Source organism: Antechinus flavipes, chromosome 3 (assembly GCF_016432865.1).
Source record: "Antechinus flavipes isolate AdamAnt ecotype Samford, QLD, Australia chromosome 3, AdamAnt_v2, whole genome shotgun sequence".
Taxonomy (NCBI): Eukaryota; Metazoa; Chordata; class Mammalia; order Dasyuromorphia; family Dasyuridae; genus Antechinus; species Antechinus flavipes.
The window spans coordinates 78,431,078-78,453,350 of NC_067400.1; the positions used below are offsets into that span (position 1 = coordinate 78,431,078).

A 22,273-nucleotide genomic window follows, 5' to 3' on the forward strand; every position below is an offset into this window, starting at 1 on the left:
ATGAAACAAAACATCAAGAAATAAAAGTTCTTAAGGAAAGAATTGAAAGGAAAATAAATAGTTTAGAAGAGAAAGTTTTAAACCTTACTCAAGAAATGTACTTCCTGAACACTAGAATAGATCAAGCTCCATGATCAGTAATTTCATGAGACAGCACAAAATAAAGTCTGAGATCTGTTAAAAATGCATATATGTTTTTTAGAGATATAATTTAAGAATCATTGGGCTGGGTGTGATGGTACAAACCCCATCCCTACTACTCAGGAAGCAGGATGTAGTCTGAATTGCTTGATCTGGGTAGTTCTGAATTTGAATGAACCAAGATAATCAGTTGTCTGCACCAAGTCTGGCATCGAGGTAGTGAGGCCTGGAGTATGAGGGAAGAGAGAGGCCCTTTTACTTAAGAAGAGGTAAGCGGTCAGAGCTTGGAAAAGGAAAAGAGTTGGGCCTGAGCCTATCAGAGGGCTGCACTTTAAGCCTGGGTGAGATAGGTAGCCTTAACCCCTCCTCTTTTCCTCCCCTCTTTCTACCAAAAAAAAAAAAAAATGGATATTTGGACTTCTTGAAAAAAGTTGAGAACTCACCCATCAAAAAAAGTATAAGCATCCAGAATGAAGCAGTTCAAGAACTAACAAACTAGAGGCGGGATTACTCAAGACCTGACATCATCTGTTAAAAGCCAGAAGGCAAAGGGAAAAGGCTTACGACTCAAAAATGACTTAATCTACAGCATTGATTATGGGGAGGGGGGAAGAGTTATAAACATAAACATAAGCTTGATTTATTTAAGGAATTAGAGCTACTCTGTGAAGATATCTTAATAACTTCCTAACAAGAGAAAACATATGTGTTCCTTTAACTTTAATATTTTCAAGGACCACTAACAGAAGAGAAGCAGAACTTGGTACACTGGTTCTGTTCAGAGAGTTTGAAGTGGGATTAAAGGAGGGACAATAAGAAGAGTTTGAAACTTGAAATTTCTTATAATTGTGGAAGATGAAATGAAAAGTATGCAAATCTGGAGAAAGTAGGAGCTGGAACCTGATGAATCCTTTGCCTGAAATGGACAAAGGAAGGTTGAACAACCATATAAGAGTTTAGTCTAGAGATATATCAACTCAACAGGAAATACAGTGGGGATGGAAGAGAAGAGTTGAAAAGGTAGAATAGTTAAAATAAACAAACTTCCTTATTCTAAAAGAGAAATTAGTAGGTGGCCTGGGGAGGGAGAAAAATAGAACCAGAGTACAATAGGGTGCCTTAGAATGCCTTTTAGACAACTGATTAGTGGACAAATTGTACTATGTGATGTAATGGAATATTACTGTGATGAAAGTGATAATTTCAGAGAATGCTGGGTTGTACTAAGTAACAGTGAAACAGTGAATAGAACAGTTTGTGCAAGAACATTGTTAAAATATCTCTGAAAGACTTGACTCTTAATTGTATTTCCAGAGAATCTGTTCTTAAGAATGTTACTCCCTTCCAGACAGAAGTGATACATACAAGATGGATGAAGTCATATATATTATTTTGTGCATATTTACTGAGTGGACTTATTTTGCTTGACAGCTTATTTGTTAGGATTTTTTTCCTTTCAAAAAAAATTTTTTTTTTAGTGATCTAGCAATACTTTTCAGATTTCACATATAAAAAGTAGCTGCAAAAGGCGTCATACTGTGAAGGGTAAGAGATAAAATGACTGAGGAAATAAGAGTTTGAGCTTCCATTACATATCAGCTTATTAAGCAGTATATACCAATTGCTCAACAAATTGGGACTAGTAGTCTTCCTCAGCTTTGTCATTGAACGCTATAGGGGGAGATAGACTTTTATACCTTAAAAATGATCAAATAATGCCAATTAATTAAACACTTAACAACTAAAATATGATATTAAGTAATGTGATTTCTAATTAGAGGAAAGATGAGGGACTTTACAATTTGGGGTAGAGAGAACAAATAGGTGCAAGTCCTTGAAATCAGAAAAAGTGGTGTCACACTTTCCCCCAAGTATTTGTGAAAATCAAAAGAACATGGAAATAATAATTAATTGGTACAAGGCCAGTTTTCAAATAAGACACATGGGTTATTTAAAATGTATAATTGTGAGAAAATTCCTTGCATCAATCTTTGGATCTCACTGGGTTTCTGGTCAGCAAGACCTAAATTCTTAGCATCTCTTAGCCTCAGGTCAGAGATGGTCCATCTTGCCAGCCACGGGGGTAGATTCAAATGGTACAATAAGGTTTTCTCATAGTTGAATAATACAATTTGGACTAGACCTATAATTGAGTAGAAAGGGAACTGAGCTAGCTACAGACTTGAGAGACAAGATAGTAAGTGTGGTTCATTCAGTTTCCATAATTAGACACTTGATGTTCTAATCCCCTCAGCTCCTTCAATACTCTTTTATAAAAGTGAACATAAGATTTAGACCTAGGAGGAACTTTGGCTGGTCTGCTGTTTTAGTCTAGCATCCTCAATTTAGGAAACAGGTCATATAATGACTATAAAAACACCAATTATTAAATGAGAGACCTATTTGAGTTATCATCATTAAAAGAGGATCTTGTATATAAATCCAAATCCTATGAAATAGGATCAAGAAAAGCCTTAATATGTGAAGCATTTCATAGAAATCTATTACAAGTTGAAGGGAGAGGAGTTTAATGGGTTAATTTTATATGGAAACTTTTGAGTTGCAGGGGAGGGAGTATTGCTTTTTATTCAGTGGCATTTTGTTTCAAGCTATCTAACCGAGAAACTCTTTTGATATCTTTTACAAAGAACTGAATTGTTTATCAAGCAGAATAAACTAAAACAATGGTTTCCTACCATTACCCAAAGAAAATGAAAAAAATAAGATGGGAAAATTTAACTTAATTTGTGTAATTACTTTGTTTTCTGATTGCAAATGCCTCAGTTTTTCCCCTGTAAAATATTTCATTGATGTATCTAAAGAGAATTTATCATTTTTACTGTCAGAGAGGTCCAAGTGTTAATGGGTTTTCCCATTGAAATTCCAGCCTGTAGCTGCTTGTGCTATGCCTGTAATGAAGGGTTGGAACATCCTTACAAACTCAGAGAAATCCAGAAAAGCAAGGTACTTTACTATTACTTTATTTTGAATGTTAATCTCTTTTTTTTTTGATCCATGAGTCCAGAATTCAGCTTCAAATTTGTTAGAAATTGACCTTTATGGTTAATGAAAGAATGGGGCATTGAGAAAAAAGGCAAGTGCTGGGAAACAAATTGTGTTGATATTGAACCATGGGAAGTTATTGATGTAGTAAGCTAGAGCTGGCAATAGAAGTAGTTTGCTCGACTGGTAATTGTGAGGGGAAAGTGAGACATGAATGCTCATTTTTGTTGTTACAGGTCATAGTTTTCTGTGTTTTTCAATGAAGTTTTAGGTTCTGTGCCTTCACTATTTTTACATTGTATAATTTTTTAAAATAAATAGTTGTATTGACTCATGTTTAATAACAGACATAAAATTTTAAAAAGAATTTCCTATTTTCTGGGTCAAGAAAAGGCAGCATGGCGTAATGGCTGGAGAGGCAGAGCCAAAGCCAGGAATATGAAGGCCCAACTTTGATACATCCTGGTTTGTGACATTGGGCAAGTTACTTAACATCTTGGTGCTCAAGGCCAGGTCTTCTTAAACTTTTTCCATTTGCAACTTCTTTTCACCCTAGAAATTTTTACGTGACCTCAGATACATAGATAGATCTATAAAATAAATATACAAATCAAACATTGACAATTTTGCAGCCCCCACGTTCGGTATATGACCGTGAATGGGATCATAATCCACAGTTTAAGAAACTTTGCTCTGGGCAATTCTCTTAGACTGTAAGTTCCAAGGAAAGTATAAATCTACTTCAGTAGAGGGAGTTCCTTCAATTGGGAATTCTATGTGCTGTTGAAATCACAGGTTCAGTGTCTGTCCCTTAAATGTTGAGGAATAAGTATACGTGAAATGTTTTAATGTCCTTGGGAGAAAAGTAACATGTAAGTGCAGGATGATGATAATTATTTGCTTAATTGTACATGTTATTTTTCTTTTACAGAGAAGGTGTAATGGAGTTTTTATTAGCAAATCACCCACTAGACTGTCCTATATGTGATCAGGGAGGTGAATGTGATCTGCAGGTATGTAATCTAATGCTATAAAAATTATTGAGCTTTTCTCAGATTGGATTTTTATTAGGTGCATTTGTTTAGCTGTCTCCTGTGACTTAATCTAGGACCAGTCAATGATGTTTGGAAGTGATAGAAGCAGATTTTTAGAGGGAAAACGTGCTGTAGAAGACAAGAATATTGGTCCACTCGTAAAGACCATTATGACTAGATGTATACAGTGCACTCGGTGTATCAGGTAATTTTTTTCCATTTTTTATGGCTCATCCATTAATTTCCTTGTTCATTTAGTGTTTATAAAATGTGTTTGGAATAATAATAGTGGAAAATAAAATTTTCTATAGGTAAAAGTCCCCTGATAAATTCTATAAGGTTTCTGGATTGTTTAGCAGTAGAATAATTTTTAAAATAGTGATTGTATTTCTCTCCTAATTTTGGCTGTGTTGGTTTTTAAAAAAAAAAGTATTAATTATTTCAAGAAGTCATTCTACAACTTGGAGGACCTGAATATGAAATAGTGTTGCTACAACAAAGTTCTCTGAAATGAATGAATTAGCATATATGAAAAGAATTGCTTTAGACCCAGGAAAGGAAGAGAGATGTTGTGCTTTAATTAAAACCACTTTCATCTCCTCTGTCTTCTTGAGTGAGTGATACTAGTTTATTTTAGTGGATGGCATGAGAGTTTAGGTGGATTTTTTTCTTTTTTCTTTTTTTTTTTTTGGATGAAATTCCATTGTTGGGAGTTATTTAAAAATGAGAAGAAAATAGGAAAAAATAATCATAAAAAACTTAATAACATTTCACTGTTGTCTACCTATAATATAGTCAGCATAAATCAAGAATTTTGCCTAAGAGAATTAGCCATGACATATGAGAGCCAGAGTATACATTCAATTTAGAAAATGTGTTGATAACCATATTGACAAAGCACTATTATTATGCACACCAGGATGTGAAGATAACTTTGATATATACTTGTATTTCTTTCTAATGCTACTAGTTATTATGATATTTTATTTAGAATAGAAATAGGCTTTAGGGTCCTTTCAAGGTATAAGGTATAGGACATATGAAAAATGAAAGGCATATATGTACCCAAGGCCAAATGAGTAGTACAGACTGGTCTTCAAGAATTCCTAGGACCCCTGGGTTAGGGTCATTAAGGAAGGCTTTAGAGTGAAAGTAGGGAATGGGAAGGAGCAGAGTCAAGATAACTGAATGAGAAGTAGCAATTCTGCCTTAGCTTTACCACAACTTCCTTTGCAATGACCTAGAAAATGCATCAAATTAAATTCTAATTCAGAAAACCAATGAGGCATCATAGTGAGTCATTTTTCCTCCAGAAGCAGCTTAGTAAGATAGAAAGGTCTTTAGGCACTAGAGAGGAAGCTGACCAGCAATATATTTTACAGTATTAGCGGAGAGAAGAAGTGTAGCATCCAGGAATGGCAAGGGGATGAAACAGCCGAGTGGAAAGAGATGCCAAGGGATCCCTGTGCTAGCATGAGGAGCAAGAAATGTGCCATCTGGCAGCTGTGTCGCTCACTGTCCTAGTCAGCTTCACAGCTTCAGGATGTAGAGGTTACTTGTGGCAGAGAACCTACCTGTATGTGGAACATGGACCAAGTTCCCAAAAGAAAGCCATATGGCTCTGATTCTGAGAGCTGGACAGAGGGGGAGAACTCTGGTAACTTTTAGTCCTTCACATAAACCTGTGGGGGAATAAAGCAGGGTAGGAACCAAAAGCATGGTGAAATCAATAGGTTAGTCATTGAACCTGCAGAACCTTCCAGCAGGCTAACAGTGATGATATAACCTAGCTGGAGTAGATCGCGTCAGGAACTTTTAGAATTCAGACCAAGAGAACAATGAATAGACTTCAGATCCTCTCACTTTAAAAGCACTGAGAGTGAAAGCTCTCAGACTAAGCTGTTGAAGTATCAGAAGGACATAGAAGACAGAAGCTCAAGCCAGACTTCTTCCTTCTTCCTTCCTCTTTCCCCTCCCCAAGTGAGAAAATCCCTACAAATAATATAAAGTCCAAAATCAAATAATAGGCTAGAAGAATGGGCAAACAACCAAAGAATCTGATCATAGAATGCGACTCTGGTGATGGAATATTAAGGAACAGACTCAAAAGAAGACAGTGACCATGAGCAAAGCTCTAAGAAAAAATGCAGATTGGACATGTCTATTCCTAGCAAAAGAGCAAAAAAGGTTTTTTGTTTTTGCTTTTTCTTGGTTTTTTTTTTTAATTTTCAGTAATATTTTATTTTTCCAAATCCATATAAAGATATTTTTCCACATTCACCTTTGCAAAATCTTGAGTTGCATCTTTTTCTCCCTCTTTCCCTTCTCCTAGTCCCCCAAGACAGCATGCACTCTGATATAAATTTGTGCAATCCTTTTAACATTTCCGTATTTGTCATGTTGTATAAGAAAAAATCAGAACAAAGGGAAAAAGTCATGGGGGGAAAAAAGGCAAAACAAAAAAGGTGAAAATATATGCTTTGATCCACATTCAGTCTCCATAGTTCTCTCTCTAGATGCCAGTGGCATCCCCCAAGTCTATTGGAATTAACTTGAATTACGCATTGTTGAAAAGAGCCAAGTCCATCACAGTTCATCATCACATGATCATCTTGTTACTGTGTAAAGTGTTCTCTTAGTTCTGCATACTTCATGTAAATATTTTCTGAAATCATTTCTTATAGAACAGTAATATTTTACAATATTCAAATACCATAATTTATTCAGCCATTTCCCAACTGATGGACATCCACTCACTTTCTACAAACATTTTTGCACATGTGGGTCCTTTTCCCTTTTTTATGATATCTAGTGAGACAGCTGGATTAAAGGGTATGCCCAGTTTTATAACCAAAGGGCATAGTTCCAAATGGTTCTCCAGAAATGTTGGATCTGTTCACAGTTGTACCAGTAATGTGTTAGCGTTCCAGTTTTACCACATCCCTTCCAACATTTTTCATTATCTTCCTGTCATTAAAAAGAGACTTTTAAAGATGTTTTTAAAATGAAATAAGAGTGGCATAGGAAAAAACTGGGAGGAGAGTGAAAAGTGTGCAAAAAAATTGTGAAAAGAGAATTGGCCAAAGAGATGCAAAAAATAGTGAAGAAAATAATTCCTTAAAAATATCAAAATTAGTGAAATGATGAGCAGGCTTATTTCATAAAAGCCTGGAAAGACATCCATGAACTGATGCCAAGTGAAGTGAGCAGAACCAGGAAAACATTTTACATAATAAGATTAATGTTGTGTGGTAATCAGCTATGACAGACAGAACTCTTCTCAGCAGTAAGAGTGATCCAAGGTTATTCCAATCAACTTGGGATAGAAAATGCTATCTGCATCCAGAGAGAACTATGGAGACTAAATGTAGATCAAAACATATATTTTCACTTTTTTCTTCTAATTTTTCTTTCACAACATGACTCATTTGGAAATATCTTGTGCATTAAAAAAAAAAAATTATATATATATATCTCAAGATCCAAGGGGGAAAATAGGCTCACTTTGTAAACATCTAGACACTTTTCTGTGTAATGCATAAATCATTCAAATATTAAAAGTTCTAGGTCATAAAGTCAGAATTGGCCAAGTGAAAGCTTAAGTGGAAGTAAGATTTTTAAGCTGAGTGATTTAGGTAAGTGATACAAAGTGGCATTTCAGGGAGAGAAAATGGTTTAAGATGATAAAGAGAAGCAATAGTGCATATAATGTGGCTATTAGAACAACTTGGTTATGTATTTGCTTTCTTTGGCTTTTATCTGTTGACTCCAAAATAGTCCAAAGCCACATAAATAAAACAACGATAATTTATTTCTACACTCCCACACACACAGAGTGTTTTTTTTTTTTTAAACTTTTCACATATATCACCAGGTTGTCTGTGGACTAACTTTCTTTGGTCATGGCAACTGTTGAAAACCATATTCTAAGTTTAAGGATTTATGAGTAAACCTCATCTCTGAAATTATAAATCTTTGAAGTACTTAAGTGTCTCTTGATCTAATTAAATATTCATATAGCATTTTTTTGTGAGCTAGGCAGAGTAGTTACAAATATTCCCATTATATAGATGGAGAAGATGAAATCCAAAAAAAAAAAAAAAAAACATGCTAGAAAAAGCACCAGACCAGGGGAAACAAGTGTTCAATCACCTCTGCATCCCCTGTCTACTTAGAACTTATTTGTGTTTTTGTGGGTACCTCAGGCCTAAATTTTTCTTTTTTAAAAAATAATACTTGTAATACATTCTCTGTGGAATTTTTGTTAAGATTAAATTACCCTAAAAAATTTTTAAAGTGCTTTACAACTCTTGAAGTGGTATAAAAATGTCAGGTGTTACTAAATGACTTGCTCGACTTACATTGGATTTTCAATCAAATTCAGATATTAATAAGCATTTTTTCAGTGCCTTTTATATGCAAAGACTGCTCAGTAGTGGAGTCATTCACACATTTGTTAAGTGTTTACTGTGTGTCAGGCATTGCTCTGAACTACAAAGAAAAAGTGAAAATAGTCTCTGCCTTTAAGAAGGCATTCACTTGGTTAGACAGCATGTACCTACATCTACGTAGTGGTGTGTGCAAAGGACCTCACAATTTAGCTGGAGATGTGAGACTTAAATATATGGACAATCTAAGGACAAGCCCTATAGTGGGAAAAGGTTTGATTTTCTGCTTTGACACTTGGTGACTAGAAAGAAGCTCTCTGAAACCTGGTTGACTCCTCTGTAAATACTGGCCATACTTATTTCATAGGGTTGTAAGAAAAGTGCTTCATAAATTCTAAAGTAATTACCTGTAGATCAGAGTTGTTGCTGTTATTGTTTCAGGGTTTTGAGAAGGTATCGATTGCCAAATGAGTTGCTTGGATAAAAACTCCACAAAAAAAGAAAGAATTGTGTGGAGATAATTTTTTATTATTAAAAAAAAGTTTTAGAGCCAAATGTTTGTTTGCTTTTTTATATTTTTGATTTCTAATTTTGTTTTCTCTATATGGGTTCTTTGTAGGATAGAGAGTTAATAACCACTTTGCAGTGTTTCTTTTTCTTTTCTTTTTTTCTTTTTTTAAACTTAGAAGGTTCTTCTTGAAAATAAAATGTTGGGTTTTTCCTTTTAAGTTAATGAATGGGGAAAGATATAATATTGTGTTTAAGGATTTGACAGTGTGGTTTTATCCACTAGGTTTGCTAGTGAGATTGCAGGAGTGGATGATTTGGGTACAACAGGAAGAGGAAATGAAATGCAAGTTGGAACATATATTGAAAAAATGTTCATGTCTGAATTGTCTGGAAATATCATTGATATCTGCCCAGTAGGGGCTCTTACATCTAAGCCCTATGCTTTTACTGCACGCCCTTGGGAAACAAGGTTTGTATGTATTTGTTTTTGTCATTTATCTATTACTTAAAAAAAAATGAAAATGGAATTGTGTTTACAGAGCTGGCTTCAAAAGCAGAAAGACTTGCATTCAAATCCTATCTCTACTGTCTCTGTCACTCTGGGCAGGTCATGGGACTCTCTGAAGCTAAATATCAGAGAGGTGCCCAAGTTCTCTATACCTGTGAAGTTAGAGTCCATTTCCTGTCCCAATATAACAATTTATAAGTACTTTTAAAAGCTATTTAAAATCAATTATGTTGGTTTGGTGATTTTAGTAGTATCTTTAAAAAATCCAAGACAATGACTACATTTCATTCTGTGATAATATTTAGCCTATGAATATTATATTCATATAAGGAGCTTGGAAATGAAGACCAGAAAGCTTAAGCACAGATAATGAATTTAAATGAAAGGATTTTAGTTTCTCTTTTTTTGATATTCATTGTTTTCCAGTGGCAAGTAGTCATTTACAAAGCTGATTTTCATTGAAGTCTCAATTTTTAGGTAAATTTTGAAAAATTACCCCTTTTAAATCTTTATTCAATTATTAGAAAGTCAGAAATTGAATAGAAACATCAGTTTTCTTAAGGTTTGAAGCTAATTTTTGAATTTCAAACTCACTTTTCTTAATTGGAGTCAGCACAAATTTATATGACCGTTTTTCTCCTTTCTCAGAAAGACAGAATCTATTGATGTTATGGATGCTGTTGGAAGTAACATTGTAGTCAGCACAAGGACAGGAGAGGTGATGAGGATTTTGCCAAAGATGCATGAAGACATCAATGAAGAATGGATCTCTGATAAAACCAGGTAGATATACAAATGCACCAATTTTCCTTAACTCTGCTATTGAGGCATGCTTTAAACATATGCCTTTAAGCAAAACAGCTAAAGGGTGGGCTTTTGATTGCTGTTCTCTGTTTGCTATATCATTTCCTATGTAAGCTACTGAATAGGAACTAGATGGTTAGCAGACCAAAAAATACTATTTCTAGGTGTTGGGGTTTTTTTTTTTTTTAAGTAGTTAGGGAGAATTAATCTGAAGTTTTTCTATATTGGGAATATATGTGATTATATTTCATACTATGTAATGTTGATTAAACAGAGGTACCAAACTTAAGTATTTGTAAGTAAAAATAATTACAGAAAAATAGGACAGTGTTGAAACTGCCATGTTAACATAGTAACAATTGTTGATTTTATGTATAATCTCCTTTTTATCTTCTTTGTAAATGAAAATGTTCATGCATGCAGACATTTGTCAAATTAATGATAAAAGAGGAAAATTCTTCTAAAGCAAAAATGATCTATGTTCACACTCACAAAATTTGTCTGCAATTTAGCAACTGATTTCTTAAGTGTGTATTTTCAGAACTGATTGAACTTTTTAGAAAATACTAAATTTTTTTTGAATTTTAAGGTAATGTTTCAGTAACAGATCTTCTGCTCTTTGTTAGTCCATCATTTCCCAAAATGGACTACATTGCAGTTGCTTTGGACACTTTAACCAATATAGTATTTTTGTTGCTTTTCTTCTATGAAGTTGTTAAATTTGAAAGTTTAGTTGATCTTTTAGGAAGATCCTACAAATAGTATCATGTCTGTTGTCCAGGTTTTCCTATGATGGATTAAAACGGCAACGACTTACTGAGCCAATGGTCAGAAATTCAGATGGGCTTTTAACGTACACTTCATGGGAGGATGCACTCTCTCGTGTAGCTGGAAGGGTAAGGAGCTTAAAAAACTCTGGTAACTAAATTTTCAAAAAGGATCCACACTAGAACTGTTTCTCTGCTTCTCCCTATATTAGTTTCTGATAGACAAGACTATGCAATTTTACAGAGTAGCACTAAAGACTTTCTGCCATGCCATGTGTTGAATTTGTAATTTATTAGCCCTAAAAAGCAGAACTTTACTCAACTTTTTTTCTATTTTGGGTGATAGTTGGTTTCTCTGTTTTTTGTAATGTGTTATAGACACAGTGCTGATTCATTGATATTATTCACTTCTATTTTTAGTTACAGACAGTTCAGGGCAAGGATGTGGCAGCAATTGCAGGAGGTTTGGTGGATGCAGAAGCTCTCATATCTATTAAAGACTTACTTAATAGAGTAGACTCTGACTCCTTGTGTACAGAAGAAGTCTTCCCCACTGCAGGAGCTGGGTGAGTCAACTTATAAACTAGATTTTTTTTTTTTAAAGGTCTCATGTAGAATCTTTTCTCTATTTTAGGTGTGAATAGTATATAACATAACTCCCAAAACATTTAAATTTGAAAGTCCAAGAAAAATACTCAAAAATATATGCTCATATGTTATCCTATGCCATGCCATCGTTGACAAAGACCAAAGTATAGAAGTGTGGATGCAATACTTGTTCAAGACTAATGTAATTGGGTGAATACTTCATAGCTTCTTCACAAGCAGTGCAATTGATTAGATGATTTTTTTTTAATTGATGGTTTTAATCAGTCACAAATTCCCTTCCTGTCGTTTTACCACTTTAGTTTCTGTAACATTATATGTATATTGTGTTTCTAGCACAGATTTACGCTCTAACTACCTACTTAATACAACAATTGCTGGTGTAGAGGAGGCAGATGTTGTCCTTTTGGTTGGTACAAATCCACGTTTTGAGGCACCGTTGTTTAATGCCAGACTTCGGAAGAGGTTGGTATTTCCAGAGATGTAAGTTTCTATAAGATAATTATTCATATTTCTACATGGACCTGTTTTTATGATTTGCTTAAATCATCTATATCTTATTCCTCGTGTTTAAAAGAATGTAATATGAAATAGAAATATAAAAGGTAAAACAAATTACATATTTAGATTTGTAAAGATAATCATATATTAGAAGGTTTTTCTACCATTTCTTATATATTTTGAATGCTTCTTCAGTCTTCTCCTTCCTGCATTTGGAAAGAGCAGCAGCTTATTTGGTAGAAGTTTACAAGCTTAAACTAGATCATCTCTATGAATAGTGGAAAAGGGATAAGAGGGTGTAGACAGGGAAAATTAGAGTAAAACATGAGTGTTGGGTTTTTTTTTTTTTAACTTATTCCTGGTTCTCTCTTGAACAGTATTTATGCTTCCATTTGGTTAATATATTAAATAGTTTGGGTTTAATTACAAATTCAGGTATTTTGTTTTTCTAAATAAATGTGATTTTTTTTTTTTGTATTGGACTAGCAATAACAAAAAGTTTTAAGTACTTAACTCAGAATTGAAACTTTATTGTGATTTATTGTCTTTTGTTATTCTAGCTGGCTTCATAATGACTTAAAGGTGGCCCTTATAGGCACAAAGGTTGATCTGACATACAGCTATGATCATCTGGGAGATTCTCCAAATGTCCTTCAAGAAATTGCTTCAAGAAGCCATCCATTCAGCCAGGTTCTCTTACAGTAATACATTTATTCAGACTTTACACAATAGCCTTAGCAAGCTGTCATACTATATTGGTTAAGACCATAAAGCAAGACATCTCTATAGCACTGCATTAGCTAGTAAGTAGTATGTTTTTTATTTACATCTAAACTATTAGAGCATCTTGTTGCAAATACAAATTTTGTTTAGTTTTTTTAAATAGGTGATTTCTTAACATTTCTTATCTTTGGGGGACAGAAGGTATCTTTGCACACGTGCATGTATGAATATGTGTACCTGCACATGTTAAAGGTGTTTCTTACCTTTGAAATCAATATTTTCATTATGTTTCTTTTGCACAGGTCTTGAAAGAGGCCAAAAAACCAATTATAGTATTAGGCAGCTCAGCACTCCAACGAAGTGATGGAGCTGCAATTTTGGCAGCTGTTTCTACCCTTGCACAGAACATCAGGATAGAGAGAAATGTTGGTGATGATTGGAAAATTATGAATATCCTTCATAGGTTTGTTGAAAACTTTTACCCATGTTCTGATTTTAATACCTTTGGTTTTATGCACTGTGTGTAGTATCCAGTTCTTACGTTTGGGTAGAGTTTGCATATTAGCTCAGCATTTTAATGAAATAATAGTTATTCTAGTGGATGTTGGGAAAAAAAAAAAAGTATTTTAATTGGCAGTATTTAGGAGGAAAGTTTTTTTAAATAATTAAGTCAGCTTAACTCTGTGCATTTGTATAATGGGCATTTCCTGAATTGATGAAAAGAATCAGAATACATTTGTTTCTTTGTAAGATAGTGGTTTGAATTAAATTGTGAAATGTTGTGGGCCAATTCTTGCATTCCTTAAAATAGTCATGAAAAAATGCCTTGGCATTTGCACTGATCCTCCTTTCAGTGTGGAGTATTCTATGTAAAGTGAAGAAAATTTTTTATCTTTGCTGATTTCCCTGTCTTCACATTTTTAGAACTCTGCCAATATTGTACTTTTTTTTATTGTTTTTGTCTGTCTTCTCTCTTCCTTATACTTCAGTCCTGAGATCATAAGCTATTAACTAAATCTTGGAGCAGTGAAAGGCAAAAGAAATATGTGTTGATCTGTATAAGTTTTGAAAGAAGTGGATCCAGAAAAAGGGCACAAAGCTTTGATTATTTGTTTGATTTGATGTCAGTATTCCTTATTTTTGCTCAAGAAAAAAGGAGGAGAGGTCGTTATGGAGCAAAACATTTATTGAAGACAAGAAGAGTCAGAGTTCAGAAAAACAGCTAGCTTCATCGACAGTGGGAATTCAGAACTAAAATTTCTGTCCTTAGTTTCCCTTTATTAGGCATTAGAACACAGTAATTCAATCCATAACACATTACATAGTGTAGGTGGTCCTGGATGTAAGAAGACTTAATTATATACAGATCAGGGTTAACAAAACAGATTATATAAGTGCTTTTATTTCCCTTTTGGATTTGTTTTGTAATCAAGTATCATTTATTTCAAAAAAAAAAAAATAATAATGTACCTTAGGTTAACAGAAATTTATCATGATCATTTAAAATCTGTTTCTTTTCATTAACACCATTCTTTGAGGACTTCTTAAATTTTGTTCCACTCATGATCTTTTCATCCAAGAAATTTTTGCATGATCCTAGGGATAGGTATATAAATTAGGTATACAAATCAAATGTTTGCTGATGGTGAGTCATAATTTCATGACTCCCACATTCAGTTATGAAACCCCATATAGGACTGTATATCAATCAAAGATGAGAAAAAATAATTGCTACTTACTAATTCTTTTTGTTGTTGTGCTGAGGCATTTGGGGTTAAGTGACTTGCCCAGGGTCACACAGCTAGGAAGTGTTAAGTGTCTGAGATCTGATTTGAACTTGGGTCCTCCTGACTTGAAAGCTAGTGCTCTATCCACTTTGTCACCTAGTTGCCCCTACAAACTAATTCTTACTACTACATTAAAGTTTGCAGGCAACTAAGGCTACTCACTTTTCTATTCACTAGATTAGAAGATTGATTTTAACTTAAGCAGCAAACATTTCCTAGATACCTATATAAAGTATACTGTACTAGGTGCTGTGAGGGAATAAAGGTAAATATATTCTATGCCTTCTAGGAACTTAGTCTTATAGAGGACTTCAGAAATACACAAGGAACTATAGATTACTTCAAACTTAGAAAGTACTGCTGTTTTGTAGAATTAGTGCTACATTTGCTATATCAAAAACTTAATCGTTTCTGAAATGTGGAAGCAATTAGTAAGGCATTTATCAAGCTTTTTATTAGTCAGCAAACACTGTACTAAACACTGGAGAAACAAAAAAATTAAAACATTTCCCTGCCCTTTAGGAGATGTGTTTTAATAGTAGAGACAGCAAATAGTAATTAGAACACACAGATTAAGAGTACTTTATCTTCAGAGGAGGCTGCACTAGTATTAGGCGACCAAGAAAGGATTCCCAGAGAGTGGTCTGCTTGAACTGAGTTTTGAAAGAAGCCAAAGATTCTGAGAGTCAGAGTTTTGGGGGGAAAAGAGCATTCCAGTGGGGAAAGCCAGAGCAAAGAAATGGAGGTGAGAGATGTAGTATTATGGATAAGGAACGGCAAGTCAATAAGCTGAGAAAAACGGTAGAAAGAGGCTGATTGTAGAGAGTTTTTCGTTCCAAAGGAATTCATATATAATCCCAGAGGTAACAGGGAGCCAGGAGTGGTAGAAAGTGAATGACCTGGTCATACTTGCCCTAGGAAAATCCCCAGCATTTGAATGAAGGGTGGATTAGACCTGAGAGAAACATGTGGCAGAGAACACAGTTAAGAACAGATCAAGTAAGAGCAGATAAGGGCCTGAAGTAGGGTCATGACTGGAAATGAAGGAAAGGAGAGAGAGCAGGGGTATTGTCGAGGGAGATCTAAGATTTGTCAATGGGTTAGCTTGGTGAGGAGGGAAGGAAGTGAACAGTGATGTGGTCTAGATTCTGGAGAGAGTTTGAGCATGATGAGTTTGAAATGCATCCAGGAAGTCCAGAATCAGTGATACTGGACCACCCAGAGATCACTGAGCCCCGAGGAACAGGGGAGATCACCAGGTACACTCAGGGTGGAGTGTGACATGAATGGAGAGAACAGGCCTGTGGACCTAGACAGAGGAGAGCTCTTTGGAGAGAGTAGTCTCAATTGAATGATGGAGTTGGAAACTGGGTTGCAAAGAATTTAAAGGAGTAGAAATTGAAGCATTGTAATGTTTGGGGAGGGCATTTTAGCAGAGACTTATAGGTATCAGAGAAGCAACAAGATAGGATAGCAGTATTTTCTATTTAAAAAAAATTTTCCACATTATTGTTAGCAGTGTGAATTCTCTCTTCAACATCTTGTCACTGACTTACATTTGTGAGTTTTTCTAAAGTCTAGCCTTTAATTTTAGCACAAAAGGATAACTTCTTTAAAGAGAGTATAAAGTAGAGATATTGTGACATAGTAGTTAGAGAGCCTATCTTGGAGTCAGAAAAACCTGGGTTCAAGTCCTGCCTTTGACCTTTACTGGCTGTGCAACCTTGGGCACGTCATAAAATAGCAATGAAATCACAGGTCTGGTTTTCCGCTCTTCTCTTTTTACCTCCCACACCCCACCAATAGATACATATGATCATCTTGGTAGGAGCAGTGGAGCTGCTATGTTGTACCCTTAGTAAAAAGTTGACAGAATTGTGTATTAGTAGAAAGAAACTGATCTCTCGATTTCTGGAGGTCCAGGCTCGAGTTGTGGCTCTGACACTGATAGTGTTATCTCCTAGGAAAATTCCCTTCATTTCTTAGAGGTTCAGTTTCCTCCATTGTAAACTGCAATGAAATTATGCCTCTTCTCTAAAATGTTGTCTAATTTCAATAGCATGAAAGCATATTTGGAATGCACAACTTCTTGCTGTGGTAAATGAGAACACCCAAAGAGAATATTGTAGTTTAAGATCTTTAGCTAATGTTTTCCTTTGACAAATATTGTGCTGTGGAAAAAATTGTGACCTGAGGGCATCAGATCACCACCAGATTCTTGACAGGATTGCAAAAGAGGAGTCAATGGAAATGGAATTAGGCATTTTCTGCAAAACATCATTTTAATATCAAGGTTTATTGATACACCACAGGGTGGCAAGCCAGGTAGCTGCTTTGGACCTTGGTTTTAAACCTGGAGTGGAGGCAATTCGGAAGAACCCTCCCAAAATGTTGTTTCTTCTGGGAGCAGATGGAGGTTGCATTACCCGTCAAGATTTGCCAAAGGATTGCTTCATTGTCTACCAGGGTAAGTAGCATTAGTCATATATATTGAAACTGAATAGGAATGGGAGGGAACAATTCAATCAGTTTAAGTTCCTCTTAAAATTTATCACCTTTTATTCTATTGAGCTTAAAATTGCTTGTTCTGTGATAGTGAATTAAATATAGTCTACTTGAATATTGGGAAGTTAGACCTTATATAAATTTTAATTTTATGAAATTTACTATTAGTAGTTAAAATAAGAGTAATCACTTCAAATCACCAAGGAAAATTGTGATATTTATATATAAAGTTACTGTGTGCAAATACCAGAGAAATACATAGTGTAAGAATAAAGTATAGACAATATCATCTTGGCAAAAAATGCTAAAAGAAAATTATGTTAATCTGGCCTTTCTCCTTAAACTGTCAGTTTTAGTATCAAGAGCTATTTGGGGACTCTTCTATATGATATCTTAATGTTATGAGTCTTGAAATATTCATAACTTCACTGTGATGCTCCAGAGTATTAATGAATTTTTTAAGGCTTTCTTCTTCTTTTTCTTCTTCTTCTTTTTTTTTTGAAGCCTTCTCTGTCTCCCATCCCCATACTTACTTTCTTTTTTCTTCTTCTTCTTCTTCTTCTTCTTCTTCTTCTTCTTCTTTTTTTTTTTTTTTTTTTTTTTTTTTTTTTTTTTTTTTTTTTTTTTTTACTAAAAATGGCTTTAGTTAATCTGTTTTTAATTTCATTCCCATGCAACTCTCCCTCAACCCTTCCAATCCAATCAACTGTCAGATCTTATACCTCTTTTCTGTCCACTCACTTTTCTCCTCCCGTGACCATCTTGTTGCCTAAACTTCTCTCAGTACCACAGATGCTAAAGTGATTTTCCTGAAAAACAGTTTTTACCACATCATTCTCTGTCTCAGTAAACTAATAGAATCCTGTTGCCTGTGAGTTGAAGGAGAGGGAGAGTTGGGATAATTTTTAGGTTGCCTGGATTCTTGGAGGGACATTTACAAGTTTGTCCCTTTGTAGTCCACCAGCTACTTTTATCCAACTTGATCATTTTTTAGATATTTTCTATCCCATTTTATGTTCTAAGCAAGAAGAGAAAAGGGGGACTTTTTCATTTCATTCCACCTATTCCTTAAACTTTAATTATACTCAATCTGTTTAGCATGTTTCTGTTAAACTGTAGTTTAGTAAGTTTATACAAAATTGTGTTCAAGACAGACTCTTATGAAAAGAATTCATACGTTGGCTAGGGGTGAGGCTTGATCCTTTCTAAAGCCCCTTCAATCCCAAGATTCTCTCATCCAGAAGATTCTGAACCAGAGAATCACCATACTTGGATTGCAGATGAATCTGGCTTTTTTTCTACAGCACGCTTTAAGCTATATCCCATTTCCATTTGTTCATTCAAAAAATATAAACTACCTACTGTGTGCAGAACACTGCTGAGGGAAATACAAGGTTTAAATAAGATGGTGTTATTTAAACTTGTGTTAGCAAGGAAAAGAGGCCAGTGTCTTAGGGGCCTGCCATTTGTGTAGTTTTTGTGGTGTTAAAAACCACTTGGCTAGTTGCCTGAGCCCATAGACCCACAGGGAGGCAGATAACCAGGAGCTGGCCCCTGGTATAGAGGGGACCAGGGGGCATGAGGGGTCTGGAGTGCCCTGAAGTCCTTCTTCAGACTGGAGACTGGTGTGGTCTCTGTCTGTTTTATGTACTAGAGGGAAACCAGGGATCAAATCCATTCTCTGCTCTTGGGTGACTGTTATGTCATTTAACTTTTCTGGACTTCTAGGTTTGAATCCCATCCCACTGTCATTTTACCTTTGTAACATCACTTCTTTGGGCTTTACTTTCCTCATCTGAAAAAGAAGAGGATTGGATTAGAGGCTCTCTTAGTTCTCATTGAAATCTGAATTCCCTCTATCTCAGAAGAGTTACCCTTGTGCAATTGAAACCTCTATAAGTGAGTAGATTTTTTAAGTTCTGACAAGGAGTGATCTTTTTAGAATGAAAATTATTTAGAATGAAATTTAGTAGGCAGTACTCAATTTTTTTTTTCCTACTTGAAAAACCCTAATCCATTGTATCAAAGTAATTTTGTATTTAAACTTGTTTTCTGTTTTAATCTTTTTTGTCAGGACATCATGGTGATGTGGGAGCTCCCATAGCTGATGTTATCCTCCCAGGAGCAGCTTATACAGAGAAATCTGCTACTTATGTCAACACGGAGGGCCGAGCTCAGCAGACTAAAGTAGCAGTAACACCCCCCGGCATGGCCAGAGAAGACTGGAAGATCATCCGAGCACTCTCTGAGGTAGGAGACATTTCAAAGGAGCCTGCTGCGCAGAGCTCTGGTCATTATTGTGCATCACTGTGAAAGGGTTTTTAAAGAAGTCAAACATGAAAGTCCAGATTCACCATGAAGCACCTCCACCCCCACATGAATTGGTGTTATTGTTATTCGTTTTTCTTTACCTTTTGTTAAAAGATATACATAACACTATTGAGATTTTCCAAAGACAGCAAAATGTTAGTGTGTCTGCACTTTTATTATGAAAATATACCTATAGCGGAAACAGAAAATTTTAATTTCTACATGATTATTATAGGTTTTGATTAATTACCAGGTGAGCAGATGTTTGTTCAAATTTAACTTTAATTTCCTTTTTAAAAGTTTTGTGCCATTTGTTTTCGGTATCAGTCATTTTTTAATATGAACCCTTCCTATCCAATCTGTGAGCTTTCTAGAAAGAATTCCCCCTTTCTCCCAAAAATGTTGAACAAAATCAACTTATATGTCAACTGTATCAGAAAGCATGCACAACATTCCATACCTATTGCCTTTCCTGCCTCTCCAATTATCACTTCCTTTCTAAATGAGTTCACCCTTAAGGGTATGTGATCCGTGTTCATTACATCTTAAGGCAAAACAATCAGCTGAAAAAAACAGCAGAAATAAAGTGAAGAGAGCCTGATCCTGGAGTCAAAACATTTGGCTTCAGAGCTCTTCTCTGCCATTGAATAACCATGTTTTAGTGGGCAAGTCATTCAACTTTTCTGAACTTAAGTTTCCTCATCAGAAAATGAGTCTGATAACTTTAATACCTGTCTTCCAGTGTTATTTTTGGGAAAGTTATCACAAATTCTATAAAAATTTAAGCAGTATCAGTGGAGGTTATGGTTCTGATAATTCTTGTGTTCCAAACTAATGGTTAAAAAGTATCCACTATTGGGAATAAATACTAACTTGTCATAGTATTACTATTTCATGATAACTGTAATTAAAAATCATTTCACTTTTTCCAACATTATAATTGCATTTTTATTTCTGTTTGGATGGTTTCTAGATAGCAGGTATGACCCTTCCTTATGATACACTGGATCAAGTGAGGAATAGATTGGAGGAAGTGTCCCCCAACCTGGTTCGTTATGATAATGTAGAGGGGGCTAATTATTTCCAAGAAGCAAGTGAACTAGCAAAGGTGAGAAATGCTTGGTTTGTTTTTTTGTTTTAAGGCACATCAGATTGTATAGTATTGATACTATATTTTTCTACTATTCTTATTTCTTTTTGCAGCTAGTGAATGAAAAGCTACTTGCTCATCCTCTTGTTCCACCTCAGCTTACAATAAAAGACTTCTATATGACAGGTATGTCCTTGCAGAGACTTTCACTTTCCTTTTTCTACCTTTTGATTGATCAGTAGAGCTGTTGGTAGTTGTTACTTTTAAAGTGGTTCTAGAAAAACCCACCAGAATTTCTGCCTATTTCATAAATGATTCATATATATTTACTACATTACAGAAGTAAATATCCTGGCCAAATCTATGTAGTTTTTACTTTAAGCATTTCCAGAGGATATTTCAAGATCCTGCTCTGTCCCCATGATGATGACCCTTATTTAGGTCTTTAAAGTTGGTATAAATGCCCTGTGGTAACATATCCTTTTTTCTTTCTGTCTTCCCATATTTGTAAACTGAAAACTAAATTTGTCATGCTCTGTATTGAGTAAGATGTCCTAAATATATTAAAGGTCAAAACATTAGAGTGGTAGATTAGATAACTAGAATAAAGATAGTAGTATTGGGTCATTGTGATTGATCATCTACCTGGCAACATATGAAAGTATTTATAAGAACTCACGGTGTAGTGCAAGCTATTTATAGACATTTTTTTTAAAGTAAAATAATATATTTTATTTTATAATTTATTTTAAATAAAATAAACTCCATATCTTTAAAATATATTGGCTAATATTATAACCTCTGAGTGTCATCATATGACATTGACCCTTCTTTGACTTTATCTAAGACTGACTGTACCTTATGTGTTTTATTTAAAAATAAATAAATAAAGTCTTTTCTGTATTTTTTCACAGATTCTATCAGCAGAGCATCACAGACAATGGCCAAGTGTGTGAAAGCTGTAACTGAGGGTGCTCATGCAGTAGAGGAGCCATCCATATGCTGAAACATCACACACAATGAATGGAAACCCAGTTTTGCTGCAAATAGCTAACAAAGACAAAATTATGTTGTGATGATCCCATAGAGGTTCATCACTCTATAAAAACAGTCTGAATAATGTAATATTTAAGGTTGTATACACCAGTACTTGGAAATTATATTCAACAAAGAATTTACTGTATCGAGAAACATTTATGCATTTGAAATGTTTGGTTGTGTACAAATGTTGTTAATTGCATAGTTTATTAAATACAAATATGGATATTCTTTTGTGTGAGAGCAAAGATTCAATAAGAAGTGTTTGTAAAAACAAATACAAAGAAAATCCTGAAAATGAGAACTGAAGTTTTTGTTATATCTTCATGTCATATCATCATCTCAGTTAAATTTAATACAGAGATAAAATGTGGGGGCAAAGGTTTAAAATTTTCTCTTTCTAGGGCCAAGAACTTTACATCATAACATTTAAGCAATATATATTTATATATATATATCAAGCCTTTTCATGTATTAGAAGTGTTAGTATACCAGATGTGTTTATTTTAGGCAGTTTTAATTGGTTATTTCTAAGAATTTACATTTACAAGCTTTCTT

General features: G+C 34.6%; 1 protein-coding gene across 2 annotated transcripts in view; it reads left to right on the forward strand.

Moving 5' to 3' along the window:
- NDUFS1 (NADH:ubiquinone oxidoreductase core subunit S1) overlaps positions 1 to 22,019 on the forward strand; it is a 29,185-nt gene extending 7,166 nt beyond the window's left edge. For both annotated transcript variants that reach the window (XM_051983706.1, XM_051983705.1), the window contains 15 exons: positions 3,029 to 3,105; positions 4,076 to 4,157; positions 4,253 to 4,383; positions 9,360 to 9,545; positions 10,233 to 10,367; positions 11,170 to 11,284; positions 11,576 to 11,721; positions 12,098 to 12,226; positions 12,823 to 12,952; positions 13,288 to 13,448; positions 17,085 to 17,239; positions 19,352 to 19,527; positions 20,561 to 20,695; positions 20,791 to 20,863; positions 21,592 to 22,019. In XM_051983706.1, the coding sequence (XP_051839666.1) occupies positions 3,029 to 3,105; positions 4,076 to 4,157; positions 4,253 to 4,383; positions 9,360 to 9,545; positions 10,233 to 10,367; positions 11,170 to 11,284; positions 11,576 to 11,721; positions 12,098 to 12,226; positions 12,823 to 12,952; positions 13,288 to 13,448; positions 17,085 to 17,239; positions 19,352 to 19,527; positions 20,561 to 20,695; positions 20,791 to 20,863; positions 21,592 to 21,683 (1,923 nt within the window). In that variant the 3' untranslated portion in view covers positions 21,684 to 22,019. The remainder of the gene's footprint in view (positions 1 to 3,028; positions 3,106 to 4,075; positions 4,158 to 4,252; positions 4,384 to 9,359; positions 9,546 to 10,232; positions 10,368 to 11,169; positions 11,285 to 11,575; positions 11,722 to 12,097; positions 12,227 to 12,822; positions 12,953 to 13,287; positions 13,449 to 17,084; positions 17,240 to 19,351; positions 19,528 to 20,560; positions 20,696 to 20,790; positions 20,864 to 21,591) is intronic.
- The last annotated feature ends 254 nt before the right edge of the window (positions 22,020 to 22,273 follow it).